The sequence below is a fragment of the Oncorhynchus clarkii genome, chromosome 18 (assembly GCF_045791955.1).
Source record: "Oncorhynchus clarkii lewisi isolate Uvic-CL-2024 chromosome 18, UVic_Ocla_1.0, whole genome shotgun sequence".
In the NCBI taxonomy this organism is placed as follows: domain Eukaryota; kingdom Metazoa; phylum Chordata; class Actinopteri; order Salmoniformes; family Salmonidae; genus Oncorhynchus; species Oncorhynchus clarkii.
In genome coordinates, this window is record NC_092164.1 from 33,722,610 (window position 1) to 33,736,515 (window position 13,906).

At 42.2% G+C, this 13,906-nt stretch overlaps 1 protein-coding gene across 4 annotated transcripts; it reads left to right on the plus strand.

The window, feature by feature from the left end:
• Positions 1 to 1,602: 1,602 nt before the first annotated feature.
• LOC139373357 (myelin basic protein-like) lies at positions 1,603 to 13,700 on the plus strand. 4 transcript variants are annotated; one of them, XM_071113792.1, is made up of 7 exons: positions 1,639 to 1,889; positions 9,298 to 9,390; positions 10,159 to 10,188; positions 10,430 to 10,450; positions 11,538 to 11,621; positions 11,739 to 11,754; positions 12,426 to 12,569. In XM_071113792.1, exons 1-6 carry the CDS (start codon positions 1,770 to 1,772, stop codon positions 11,742 to 11,744), a joined length of 354 nt encoding a protein of 117 aa, XP_070969893.1. In that variant the 5' UTR covers positions 1,639 to 1,769; the 3' UTR covers positions 11,745 to 11,754; positions 12,426 to 12,569. The 4 variants fall into 4 exon arrangements, with proteins under 4 accessions (XP_070969892.1, XP_070969893.1, XP_070969891.1 ...); XM_071113790.1 differs by lacking the exon at positions 11,739 to 11,754 and having other exon boundaries at positions 1,640 to 1,889; positions 12,426 to 13,700; XM_071113793.1 differs by lacking the exon at positions 10,430 to 10,450 and having other exon boundaries at positions 1,640 to 1,889.
• Positions 13,701 to 13,906: the final 206 nt, after the last annotated feature.

Below are 13,906 nucleotides of genomic sequence, written 5' to 3' on the forward strand. Positions count from 1 at the left end.
AGTCTTTTAGACACGAGGGCACATGCAGTGCAGTCGACCCACTCTGTGCATTCCTTCTCTCTATCAGGCCAGTGGCCGCTGTTCAGAGACCATCCCTGACAAAATAGGTGGACTACTGTAGACATGACATAATGGACAAACATGTCTCCCTCCAAGTGTACTCCATTTATAGAGTGGCCAAAAGCCATTAAAACCGTGCTACTATTTAGGCACCATCTAGGCCACATACTATATATAGTAAGGAGGCACATGTGCAGTACACGAAGCAATGTGTCTACCCATGGACAACATAACTCAATGGAATAGCATAACTCAAATTCTCAAACTCTTCATCACATTCCTTCATGGTTCCTATGTGGTTTGTTCCATGTCAGTGAGTCTGGTCCTTTATATAATTAACTGTAACTGTTGGGCAAGCCACAGTCTGTTCTCATGGAGTTTTGACTAATGACCAGCATGCAGTGAAAAATTAGCATTGTGCAGATTTAGTTTGACACAGTTTATAGGCCTAAAGGATAATTGCTTTTTTTTTGCATGGCATACAATGTGTAGTTCACATTTTCTGAAGAAACATTCTATTTTACGCTCCTTTTAACACTACGATTTTATTTTAGCTGCTTATCTGTTCTTCTGATGTTTCACAGCAGTCTAATCTGACTTTGTGGAAGTTATTATCTGTGCTCTCATTTGGTGTGCAGAGCAGAGGTCTCAAAGTTTATCGGAAAACAGAGTGAGATCTGTGAAAGTAGTATTTGGAATGTCTTTAAGGCTAATCCTACTAGGTCAATATTTTGCATTGTGAACTGTTTAACTTTAAAATGGTATTAAATATTTGGAATTCACCCAAAATTATCACGGGAAAACTAGAGTTTAGAAGAGTTGGTTCTTTTGCTCTTAAATTTACCTTCTTGACATAGCTTTCTTTGTAAAAAAAAATAACACCTAAAAAACAAAAGGCATCTGTTCCAAAATATGAATATGCTAATGTTAGGGTGTTTTCGAACAGAATCTGCTTTGTTTCACAGCTGCTGCGGCTTCTATGGATTAAAACAACACAATCGAGTTTGATAAACATTTTTTGGTAAAAGTGTATATTGCACTGGCAAAACAGCATGAGTAAATATCAGCTATAATAACTATTACTTAATAAATGCATTGAATTTCGGATGAATTATGAGATAAATAAGTAGGTAATGGTTTCTATGTCTGTTTCCATAACTGACCAAAACTTTTGTGTAGTTGTGATTAACAACTTATTTCATGGAGAAATGATTTCCGTATGTTTCAACATTAGTTAGCATTTATGTGTTTCCTTTTCTAGTCAACTGTATGGAAAAATCTTATTTGAATATAATCAATCAAAAAGATTTATGGGGTCCATTTAAACAATGGCCTCACAGTGCTGGAGACTGTTTTGCATCAGGGCCCTAGTTCAGGCCGGGGGGGGGGGGGGTGGGGTGGGGGGGTACAATGGCTGGCCCACGCAGAGGGCGGTAGTGACTGACTCCACAGGCACTGTGAGGCCAAAGAACGCCTGGAGTCAGGCCAGCACCATGTACACCACTGTGCCCGCCTACCCCCACCTGACCTGCCTCATCTCCCATGATACATTTGGGCACGGGGACGGCACCTTCAAAGACTGCCCATTCAACGTCAGACAGATAGAAAAGTATCCAAGGAGCAACATCAGAGTGTTTACAGAGTTGGTTTGAAAGGTCTTAATCCAAGATACAGAGCGGTCGTCCAACCCTACCTAACCACTATCCAGCATGGCCACAGCGAGTACCTCAGGGCAAAGCTCATTTGGACTGAGCAGGAGGAAGAAGGCCCCTGGCCTGATGGATCAGATTAGCACGTTCTTTGGAGGTGACAAAAATAAAAGGGGCAAGGTGAGCATCTGGGGTTACCAACTGTTATGATCAATGGCCTCACCAAGACTCTTCCAGTCTATAGAGTTCTAATATGACGATGGTAAGGATAGATCTGTCCAGTTTTTGTGTGCGGTCGAGAGAGATTCTTTGAAAAAAGGTGATTTATTTATTGTGCAGAGCTAAAATACTTGTAGAATACCTGATGTAATAATCTTAGATAATTTGTCATTTAATGTTTATTCTAGATCTACCCAAAATATCAAATGGACTACTTGCTGTACAGATTGTTTGGCATTGTTTCTCCATGTTAAGGATTTTTTTGGGGGGGGAAATGAATAGCTATAGAACCGCTAAAGATAACAGGGATTCTCGTTGATTAACAGGAATACACCATTTATTTGCTGACAATCTCTTAGAGATTTTCCAGTACGTTTGTATACTTTTTGGCCTGTAGTTCTTATTAAAGTAGCGCTCATAGGCCAAAGTGGTCCATGAAAATTGTGTACTACGGCAGACATGTGCACCATGTCGTCGATGTCTCTCTTGCTCTGCTGTGTATGCATCCTGCTAGCTGTCACTCAAATGGCGAGGGGCTAGAGCTCATTGGCTGGAACTTGAATTGCATGCGGTTGGCCCACAAGTGGGAAAATGGAGGGGAAATGGTGCCGCACAGCTTCCAGTAAACAGTCGCTTTCAAACTAGGAATTTTGTGGCTAATTGTGCTAAAAACGTAATTCTGCTCATAGATTGTGCATGTATGAACTACAGATTGACACGTTCAACCCAACCCAAATATTAAAAAATATTTGCTAGTTGTCAAAGTTCCGAGGCATGTCTTTAATGTTTATGACCAACATTGAAAAATCAATACCTTACCTCTTAAAATATTGTTAAAATATAGTTCCTCAAATTATTGCAATAGTCAGAATCAAGTCGAGTACATTCCAAAGGGTTAATCTAATTTCCATTTTAGTTCTAAACTTCTTTTTAGGCTTGAATCTTAATTGACCACTGAATTTATTTTATTGACCCCAACCTGGATAGCTGTGTGTTTGACTGGGTGTTTGCTGTGATAAGTGCATTGCTACAAATTCTCCAGAAGCTTCCCCATTTAGAAAGTGTGAGAATTTAACTTTTGAAATGGACAGGTGTGTTTCGTATGATCACAGTTTGAAATCAGGTGTCTAATATACAACTACTGCATAGCTTGAATTCATAAAACGTTGACCACCATTTATTTAGCTGTACAGACTTGATAGCAAACAGAATATCCAATGTGATCTGTCTGCATCATGCACCAGTTGTTCCTCTTTACAAGGTCTCATGTTTTTTCCTAAAGCTAAGCAAGTCGATCAAACACCCCCAAATGATTCTGAACTTCGTCTTCAGCGTATTTTCTCTAGAGTTTATTGCAACCAAAACTAGGGAAGGGGGGCACATTGCTGAGTGATGGCAGGTTAACAACTGCTTATCTCTGATGTTATGAATTTTAAAAAAAAAAATGGTCAATATATATGCATTTTAACCAGGAAAATTGCATCATTTTCCCATTACAGACATTCTAAAATAATATCCAGTCTTCTCCACTCAGCGCTTGTATTAATCACTGTCAGCTATGATCATGGAAATTAAAATAATGGTGTAGGTTGGGTTACAGACCTAGGATCTTATTTTGACCAGTATTTATCATAGCAAAATAATCCTGCTGCAACAGGATTTGAACGTTTAGCCCATAATGTTGCTTGATCTGTGGTTATGGGCTGGACAAAAGTAGGCTACAAAGTGCAATACTGTTAATATAATCGTGTCTTAGTGCGGATTTTCAGTACTAATTTGTGTAAATCACAAAGCTCATCCACATTTCCTGCAGTGCAGGAAAATTCTTAGCAACAAAAAAATTATCAAATTAAAACCTATATCTGGAGGGAGGGGCCTTGAAAAGGCTTGAATTCAGGCTGAATTTTCTTGCTGTAGTAAAGTTCTTGGATATCAGAATTTATTTCTCCACAATTATACTTTACTTTCTAGAGTAGGTTATTTATACACATTTTGAACATCTTCCATTGAAGTGCAATCCTCCAGGCAGACAGCTTTTAAAAAACAACTCCCAATCACTTTCATGTAAGGGAGCATTTGGTTATGCAACCCTTTTTTAAAACTCATCTGTGTGCATTTAATTGAATTTCTAATTCCCATGTAAAAAAAAACTAACTGTGAACTAGGATGCATAACATTGCAAAGAAATACAGAGCAGAGTATCTGTTCAGAAAGTCACCTCAAGTTGAACAATTCATTAAAATACATACAGTACATACTGTACAAAGTAGTTTATGGACCCATTTTCGCCTAAAATGACATAGCCAAATCTGACTGCCTGTAGCTCAGGACCTGAAGCAAGGATATGCATATTATTGACACCATTTGAAAGAAACACTTTGAAGTTTAGGGAAATGTGAAATTAATGTAGGAGAATATAACACATTAGATCCGGTAAAAGATAATACAAACAAAAAAACATGCATTTTCTATTATTAATTTTTTTCATCATCATTGAATGCAAGAGAAATGCCATCATATAATATTGCAGTTTAGGCACAATTTAGATTTTGGCCACTAGATAGCAGCAGTGTGTGTGCAAAGTTTCAGATTGATCCGGTGAAGAATTGCAATACTGGACAATATTTTGTATCAAGTCTGCCCAAATGTGCCGAATTGGTCAATTAATACATTTACAAGTACATAACTATAGAGAACATACAACAATTATATGGTAATGCAAAATGTAAGTTTACACACTACCAGGAATGTCATACATGATGGATTATTAGCTCATACACTAACTTTCACACATCTAGATGGCCGGGCATGGTGGGTGTGGAGCAAGAGACAGCAGGGGTTCAAACTGTAGAACAAAACTATGCTATATTTTATCTCTGGGACCCTCAGGACGACAAATCAGAGCAAGATTACTGAATGTAAGTATCAGAACTCAGGATAAGACCCAGAGGCAGACAGCTAGAATCACAGATGTTTATTGACCCAAACAGGAGGCAGGGAAAAGACAGGTCAAGGGCAGGCAGAGGTCTATAATACAGGGCAGAGTCAATAAGATACAGAACAGCAGGCAGTCTGTTCTAGAAACAGAAGACAAAGGACAGTGAGACACAGGTTTTTATCTTGGACACATGAAACGTAGGATGGATACAGAGGGTGTGGGGCAACAGAAGGCGAACAGCAGAGGGGCTAAGTATTTTAGAGATGGGGAACGGGCCAATGAAATGGGGGGAAAGTTTACGGGACTCCACCTGGAGGGGTATGGTATGCTGACTTCTTCCTCTTGCTCAGGGAAGAGCGGTGGCTGATATCCCAAGGAACACTCAAAGGGCAAGACACCAGTGGCCGAGCAGGGAAGGGTGTTGTGGGCATATTCCACCCACACAAGTTGCTGGCTCCAGGTGGTGTGGTTGGCAGAGACAAGGCAACGAAGGGCCGTCCCCAGGTCCTGATTAGCTCACTCCGACTGGCCATTAGATTGGGGATGGAAACCAGAGGACAGGCTGGCCGACGACCCAATGAGATTGCAGAACGCCTTCCAGAACTGGGACAAGAACTGGGTACCCCAATCGGAGACCATGTCGACCGAAAGTCCATGGATCAGGATGACGTGCTGCACCATGAGCGGAGATGTCTCCTTGGCTGGGGGTAACTTTAGAAGGGGAATAAAATTGGCGGCTTTAGAAAACCTATCCACCACCGGCAGGATAGTAGTGTTGCCGTCTGACGGGGTACAGTAAGCCCAGTAACAAAGTACAAGGGAAATATGAGACCAGGGGCAGGGAGGAACAGGGAGTGGTTGTAGAAGGCCAGCTGGAGATTGCGGAGGAGTCTTATTTTGTGCACACACCGTGCAGGCAGCGACGAATGCAGAAACATTCGAATGCATTCGAATGCAGAAACAACAGCGAATAACAGGGCCCAACGAGCCTGCCTAGAGTTGAGGCGCTTGGCGGTGCAGAGATATTTCTGGTTCTTATGGTCAGTCCACACCAAGAATGGGTGTTCTGCCTCTTCCAACCAGTGCCTCCACTCCTCCAGTGTCATCTTGATGGCGAGGAGTTCTCCCACATCATAGTTCCTTTCAGCAGGGGTAAGATGATGGAGAGGAAAGCACAGGGGTGCAGCTTTTGGTCCTGGGCAGAACCCTGGGACAGGATGGGTCTGGATGGATTAAGATGGTGGCTGTAGTGAATTGAAGTTTGAGGCCAGAGAATGCCTGGTCACCTGCTGTCGACCATGTGAAGGGAACCTTGGGAGAGGTGAGTGCTGAGAAGGGGGAAGCCAGGATGTTGTAAAAACGGATGAAGCAGCAGTAGAAGTTAGCAAACCCCAGGAAATGTTGCAGCTGCACTCTGGATGTTGGCTTAAGCCAATCCACCACCTTGTCTGGATCCATCTGTATATGTCCTATATGACGTATCCAAGGAAGGAGATAGTGGAGCGATGGAACTCACACTTCTCCACTTTAATGAAAACCTGGTTCTCCAGGAGACGCTGAAGGACTTGTTGGTGGTGGAGGACGTGTTCTTGAGCTGACCAGGAAAAGACCAGGATGTCGTTGAGGTACACAAACACGAACCAGTTCAGCACATCCTGAAACACCTGGAACACAGCGGGAGCGTTGGTCAGCCCTAATGGCATAACTAATTACTCATAGTGCCCGCTAGCTGTGTTAAAGGCAGTCTTCCACTCATCTTCTTCCCATATCCGAGCCAGATGGTAGGCGTTCCCGAAGGTCCAACTTGGAGTAAATGGTCGCTCCCTGAAGAGTTTCGAAAGCCGAGGAGATGAGTGTTGTTTTTTTACAGTGATATCATTAAGACTCCTGTAGTTGATACACAGGTGCAGGGTTTGGTCCTTCTTCTCCTCAAAGAAGAACCCTGCGCCGGCATGGGGGGGGGGGGGGGGGGCAATGGGCGAAACTTCCCTGCAACGAGTGAATTCTCAATGTACTCCTCAATAGCCTTGGTCTCCAGACCTGACAGGGAGTAAAGCCGCCGCCGAGGGGGTGTGGTGCCCGGGAGAACTTCAATGGCGCAGACATAAGGGTCGATGCGGATGGGGAGAAGTAGCACTGGCCTTGCCGAAGACCTCCCGGATGTCCTGATACTCCGCGGGCATGGCGGGGAGGCCCGAGGCTTCTCTCAAGCCTGCAGGGAGACATCCCGGAGCAGGCTGGGCTGACTTGAGACAATGAGCATGGCAGAATGGGTGCCAACCCACAATAGCACCAGTAGCCCAGTCGATCAGGGGATTGTGCTTCTGGAGCCATGAATATCCCAAAACCACAGGTACATGGGGAGATTTGATGAGCAGGAACTGCATACACTTTGAAACTCGTAGGTCGATAGGAATCGTATTGCAGGTGACTCTGCCCAATAGAGCGCCCATCCAGCTCTCTGACATCCATTGGAATGGAGATGGGCTGAGTGGTGATACCAAGCTCTGACACCAAGGTAGCATCGATAAAGCTTTCATGGGCCCCAGAGTCATGGAGCACCCGGAGTGATTTGTCCTGGTCACCCCATAACAGGGTGGCATGGAGAGGGTGCGAGTAATGATTGGAAAATCTCTGTTCGGCTCACCAGAGTATTTGTGCCTACTGATGAGCCTGGTCTTTTCAATGGACAGGTGGAAATATAATGTCCTGTAGTCTCGCAATACAGACAGCTCCTGGTGTTCAGTCTGTGTTAACATTCATCCTGAGACAATCGAGCCCTTCCCAGTAGCTTGGGCTCTGGAGGAAGCGAGTCGACCGCTCTCTGCGATTCCTGTCAGCACTCGGGTGATGTCAGAGTCTCTCAGAAATGCCTTCGGGGGTTTCCAGGATTCCTCAGAGTCGAGGCGACAGGGGACAGATTCCCTCTCCCTCCTACATTCTTGTAGCCGCCCATCGATTCAGATGGTGGAGGCTATGAGGGAGTCGAGGTCCATGGGCAACTCCTGGGCTGCGAGCTCATCTTTGATCACCTCCGATAATCTGTGAAGGAACATGTCGAACAATGCTTCCGGGTTCCAGGCATTCTCAGCCACCAACATGCAAAAATCCACTACATAGCCTGCCACACTGAGGGCATCTTGACATAGCTAGAGCAATTTACGAGCAGCCTCTCTCCCCGGACAACGGAGACTCGAACTTCCGTACTTCCACCACAAACTCCTCCAGACTGAGGCAGACGGCAGACACCGCCGTAGCCCAGGCGAGTGCCCTCCCGGACATCAGCGTTATGATGTACGCTATCCTCGAGCGGTCCGAGGGGAACGAAGAAGGCTGCAGCTCGAAGACGAGGGAGCACTGGGAGAGAAAGGCCCGGTAGGTTACTGAGAGTCTGGGGAATAACTGGTGTGGCTTGCTGCGTTGTAGGGAATACGCAGAATTGCTCCAGCAATGTATTGAACGCCTGGTCATGGCATTCCGCCAGGGTATGGAGTCCCTCCATAAGGCATTGCAGTAACTCCTTGTGTCTTCCAATGGCTTCTTGCTGGGAGACAGCATTGTGGAGCTGGTCTGAGTCTGCTGGGTCAGTCATGGCCAGTTCCTACTATCAGAACTCAGGATATGACCCAGATGCAGACAGCTAGAATCAAAGATGTTTATTGACCCAAACAGGGGGCAGGTAAAAGACAGGTCAAAGGAAGGCAGAGGTCTGTAATCCAGGGCAGAGTCAATAAGGTACAGAACCGCAGGCAGGCTCGGGGCATGCAGAGGGTCGTAATCAGGTCAAAGTCAGGCAGGGACAGCACGGCAGGCAGGCTCGGGGTCAGGGCAGGCAGAAATGGTCAGAACCGGGGGAACTAGGAAACAGAAACGTGAGAAAGCAGGAAGATGGGAAAACAAGCTGGTAAGACCTGAAAAGACAATACGAACTGGCAACAGACAAACAGAGAACGCAGGTTGAAATGCACAGGGGATAATGGGGAAGATTTGCGACACCTGGAGAGGGGTGGAGACAAGCACAAAGACAGGTGAAACCGATCAGGGTGTGACAGTAAGTACATTATTTACCTTCAGAGGTGAATGTATCAAACCAGTTGCCGTGATAAAAGTTTTTTGTTGTTGTGCACTCTCCTCAAACAATAGCATAGTATTTTTTTCACTGTATTAGCTACTGTAAATTGGACAGTGTCGTTAGATTAATAAGAAGTTAATCAGCTTTCTGCCCATATAAGACATGTCTATGTCCTGGGAAAAGTTCTTGTTACTTACAACCTCATGCTAATCACATTAGCGCACGTTAGCACAACCGTCCTGGTATAGGGACACCAATCCCGTAGAGGTTCATGTACTCATAGCCATTTAATTGAGCCTGATTGTCCAACGTTAGCAGTGAGACTTCTGTGAGTTTTTGACTACTGTTTATACCTTTAGGGGTCCTTCCGGGGTCACGCCACCTCCCCCAAGCCAGCCCCTCGACGTCGGGCTAATGAGAATGCAGTAATGCATTTCTTCAGGAGCTTGAGCGTGAGTATCTTAGATTGACTACCTCTGTGCGATTTGATATATTATAACTTGTATTATATTTGTTTTATTTAAACAAATTGTAATTGTAAAGTTGAAAAGGTTGTAAAATAAATATATTGAACTTACTCTTACACAAGATGTTTTGTTGTCGAAGAATTATAAACTAGTTTAATTCTCAATGGTATTTATCTTACATGAAGCATTGTAGAGACCTTGGAGAAAATGTATTACCTGAAGTTACATCCGCTTTGGTCAACGGTGATTGTTTGATACAGTATAAGAAGGGCATGATCAAACTTGCCATACAATTGGAACAAGATTTACTAGTAGCTGTAAATAAGCGGTTTGTTGTGCATACAGTATTCATCTTCACCCATTCATGTTCCTATTTATATTGATGAGAGAACATACTGCTCACAGAATAATGTAGCAGTATGTTCTCTCATCAAGATACATGTAAACTTGGACAAAGTTATTTTTCACCTATTGAAGTTCTCCAGCAACTTTTGGTTTCATTATTCATAATCTGGACAGACCAGATGTTTTGCCGAGCTTTGGTCCTCAAGTGGAGACATATCCACAAGATATTGGGTAGAGTAGTTATCTAGCACAAGTCAGTTTCTCTGCACCACTGCTTCAAACTTTCCAAAGTACTGTTTTTTAAATCTGCTGTTGCAAAGGGTTTTCCCCATTAGCCAATGTCCTTATGTTTCCATCTTTGAACTCATGGAATAGGACCTTATCATTTGTTGGGTTCTGTATCCTCAGGTGACAGCCTCTCCCCGTCCCAAGTCCAGGGTGAGTTCCATTACCTCCTTTAAAAAACATTGGACTTTACTGTGGTTACTGTTTCTTTAGGCCTCTGTCAGGTAATTAGCTTTAAACTGTTCCTTGCTTTTTACAGCGCATGACTTCATGGGCCTGTGCAAGTTGGCTAGCTAGTATAGTAGGTTTACATGTTTTGTCGTTATAGTAACAGGCGCTGCTCCAGTAGGCCTTCATGAATCTTCCTGATTCTCTCTTTTTCTTTCATGTCTAGTGGAGGGAGGTCTTGGGCTTGGTAGGTCATTCAAACTCAACCCTAAACCCCCAAAACAGTGTTGACCTCACAGCCCTGTGTTTGATAATGACATCTTAAATGTTTCCCTCTGTCTGAAGACTTTCTCTAATGTCCTTCTGTGAGCGTTTTGATTGTGTTCTTCCCTCTTATTTAACTTTTACTCTCCCAACTCTGCATCTTCCTTCCCTTGTGTGATTCTTCAAGACAGTTAACATCCAAAAGAATGTATATATATTTATTTTAAAGCCTAAATAACATTGTTTACCTTACTCTTCTTACTCTAATGGAAAATGTCAGATGCATGAATCAACGTCGAACACAGTTTTCCTCACATTGGAATTATTCATGGGAACGTAGTGGCTGATGAAAAGCTCAAATACAGCTTATACTGTGGTGACATTACATCTCATGATTTCTGTTTTTCTGACATTTTAATTTAGAGTCACTGCTTCTGGATGACTTTGACACTGCTCAACTATTTCTGAATCGCAACCGGTAAAGACACTCTTCAGGGACCCCTATATACGACAGTTTCCGCCTTCCTTTCCACCTTTCCTTTCCTGTTAGACTCTTTCATCGCTGCCCCATTCTCTGTTCATGGTGACTCACTAATCTTCCTGCATTAGTGTGTTTCTTCATTCAACTCCTCTGTGTCCACAGAGTGAGCTGTCCAGGGTGTAAGAATTGAAATGTGCTCCTCGCCAGTTCTCTGTGTTATGTGTGCTCTGAAGTAATGCATACCTTTGTCTTCCATCTTTTTTCCCCCTAAAGGTTGCTGTAATGTTGGTCATTCCTCATTTATTTATCTTCCTGTCTCGTTCATACCATTCTTTTACAGTAACAGACCACTGAATGAAGTAAACTGATTTTGATAGAAACATGACATTTCTGGGTTTAATGCAAAAGAGCATTGTAGTAATGTAACATTTATACCTATTGTGTTTACCAAAATATATTCAAACTCAATATAACAACTAGTTCAACACCATTTTGGTGTCCTCTCCATACTTCATCCAATGAGAGCTGAGCACTGATTTATACCCAGGTCCAGCCACGTTCCATGTGTTTATAAAGCATCTTGTTCTAGGCCTCGCCACCACATGCTGATGCCACAAAGTCATCTTACAGATGCCGCAGAGACCAAGGGACACTGTCCAAAATCTTCAACCGGGTGAGACATCCTGATGTTTGTGTCCCAGGTTTATCTTGTCGCTACACAGTTACACTGTCTAAAGAGTGCACCTGGTAAACATTGTTTCTTATTTGTGTTTACCTCCCAAAACAACAGTGGTGATATTATCAAAGTGAGTACATTAGAGATGTAACCTAGCCATATCCATCCCGAATCTTCATTCATTTAGACATAAATCACAACAAAGAAAAACAAATTACATTGTGATTGATTTGACATCATACTAAACTAACATGTGCATGAATTAAATGGACACAATTATATACTTTTAACTTGACTGGTTGAGCTACACTTTATGATATACAGTATGCTCCTGTAGGTACACATTGATATACACAGGTATTACTGTAAGCAAACAGGTATATAAGTACACTGTAATTACACTGTACCTGGCTATGTCATTTTCATGTAAATGCATAGGTATTAGAGAAGTGAATGGTAAAGTGGATGGTGTCTTTTGTTATCAATACTTTTTCAGTTTAATCTTTATTGCACAACTCATTGATGTCTTTATTGATGTCTTTATACCTACCTCAACCCTCTTTCCTGAGACTATGTACTAACTTTGAATCCCTGAAAATGTGACTTTTGACAATCATGTCAATACAAATAACAAATTTAACCCTAATCTTCTCATAGAAAATACATATCCTTCTTTCCATCGAAAAGAGACACTCGTACAACCATGACAAGCAATTTTAAAGCTCTATATTTCCTCTTTTGGTCGTGTAGAATTGAATATTTCAGATATCAGTCTAATGTACTGCTTCCCTCTGTTTACAGGAGACCAAGTCCCGCCTTCCCCCCAAACGCTGGAGCACCATCTTCTGAGCTCTCCTTAGATGAGAAAACCATGGAAAAGGATGAAGAGGAGAAAGTTCTCCGTTTGACAGACTCACAACAACCCTTGACAACGTTAACACACTAACACCAGCATGTCTCCTTTGTTTGTAGATTGTGACACAATCTTGGCACCTAATATTTAGCATGCTGGGATGAAAGTGTGCAGTCATTGAGGGTGGGAGCTGTTGAGTTTGTCAATAGCCTTATAATCTGAGCTTTAAGGGAAAGTTCTCCTTTAGAGTTTTGGAAATGCAACAAAATGATTCTACTCTAACATCTGGCTCAATGGGCTATTCGCCTCATCTAGCGCCCTGTTCTGATGACGCTAGAGTCTACTATTAATGGGTTGTTGTGTTTTTCTATTTGTCTGCATTTTGTACGTGGATGATCTATTCTACGCATAGAAATAGGCTTTATATTCCCCCTTGTTTCTTTTAGGAGCTCAAACACACAACTGTGTTTCGTTTTGTACGTCGCCAGTTATGTGAAATCTAGTCTAAGAAAGTGTTTGTGGGTCTTGTTATGCATGCAATTGTCAAAATTGTCTTGTGAAAGTATGTTATGAATGCAGTACTTGCGCATTTGAAAATGTAATGGGAAAACCTGCAAAAGTTATAAACTAACATTATGTAGTATAAAAATTGCAGTTGATTCGTTTAGCCATATTACAAAAGTTGTGTTTTATTTAGGCACTTAAATCATCAATGTTGTATAGTGCTATGGTGTCCAAGCCTATTAAAACAACTAATTAAAACAAACGCCCTTCCAAACTGCACTGTTAAACTTTTTTTTATTTCAAAACTGTTTAAGAGCATTTAACATATTTTCTGACTAATCTTTAAATTTGTAGTTTCAATGCTTTGGTTAATTTGAAGTTAGCTTTTTGAGTAGAAGAGATGGTGAAATGGAAAGTTGTTAAGAGGTCTAATAAATCTCCAAAGTAAAAACGCGGGTAAGAGCATGTAGTTTTGCAAATTCTCTCAAACAATTGTATTATGTGTTTGATTAATTTGTCACTTCCCTTGTGTGCACATATCTGTCTGTTCACTGTGAGTGTTCAATAAAAAATATGATTAAAACTTTATAAAATCATACATTTTTCTGAGGGTGCTCAATAACATAGACTTGGTGCTAAAGGTGGAGAAATGGATTGAAGACCAGAATAATGTGTTTCTTGTAAAATGCTCTTTGAAATAAAGATTTTTAAATTGCCAACAAGTTCTCAGAATCATACATTTAAATAACTGAAATTGAAGTCCAAAATCCACCTGTCAGGAAGATGGATTATCTTGGCAAAGGTGAAATGCTCACTAACAGGGATGTAAACAAATCCGATTTAAGTCAAAACTGTAACTGGGCCACTAAGGAACATTCAATGTTGTCTTGGTAAGCAACTCCAATGTTGATTTGGCATTGTGTTT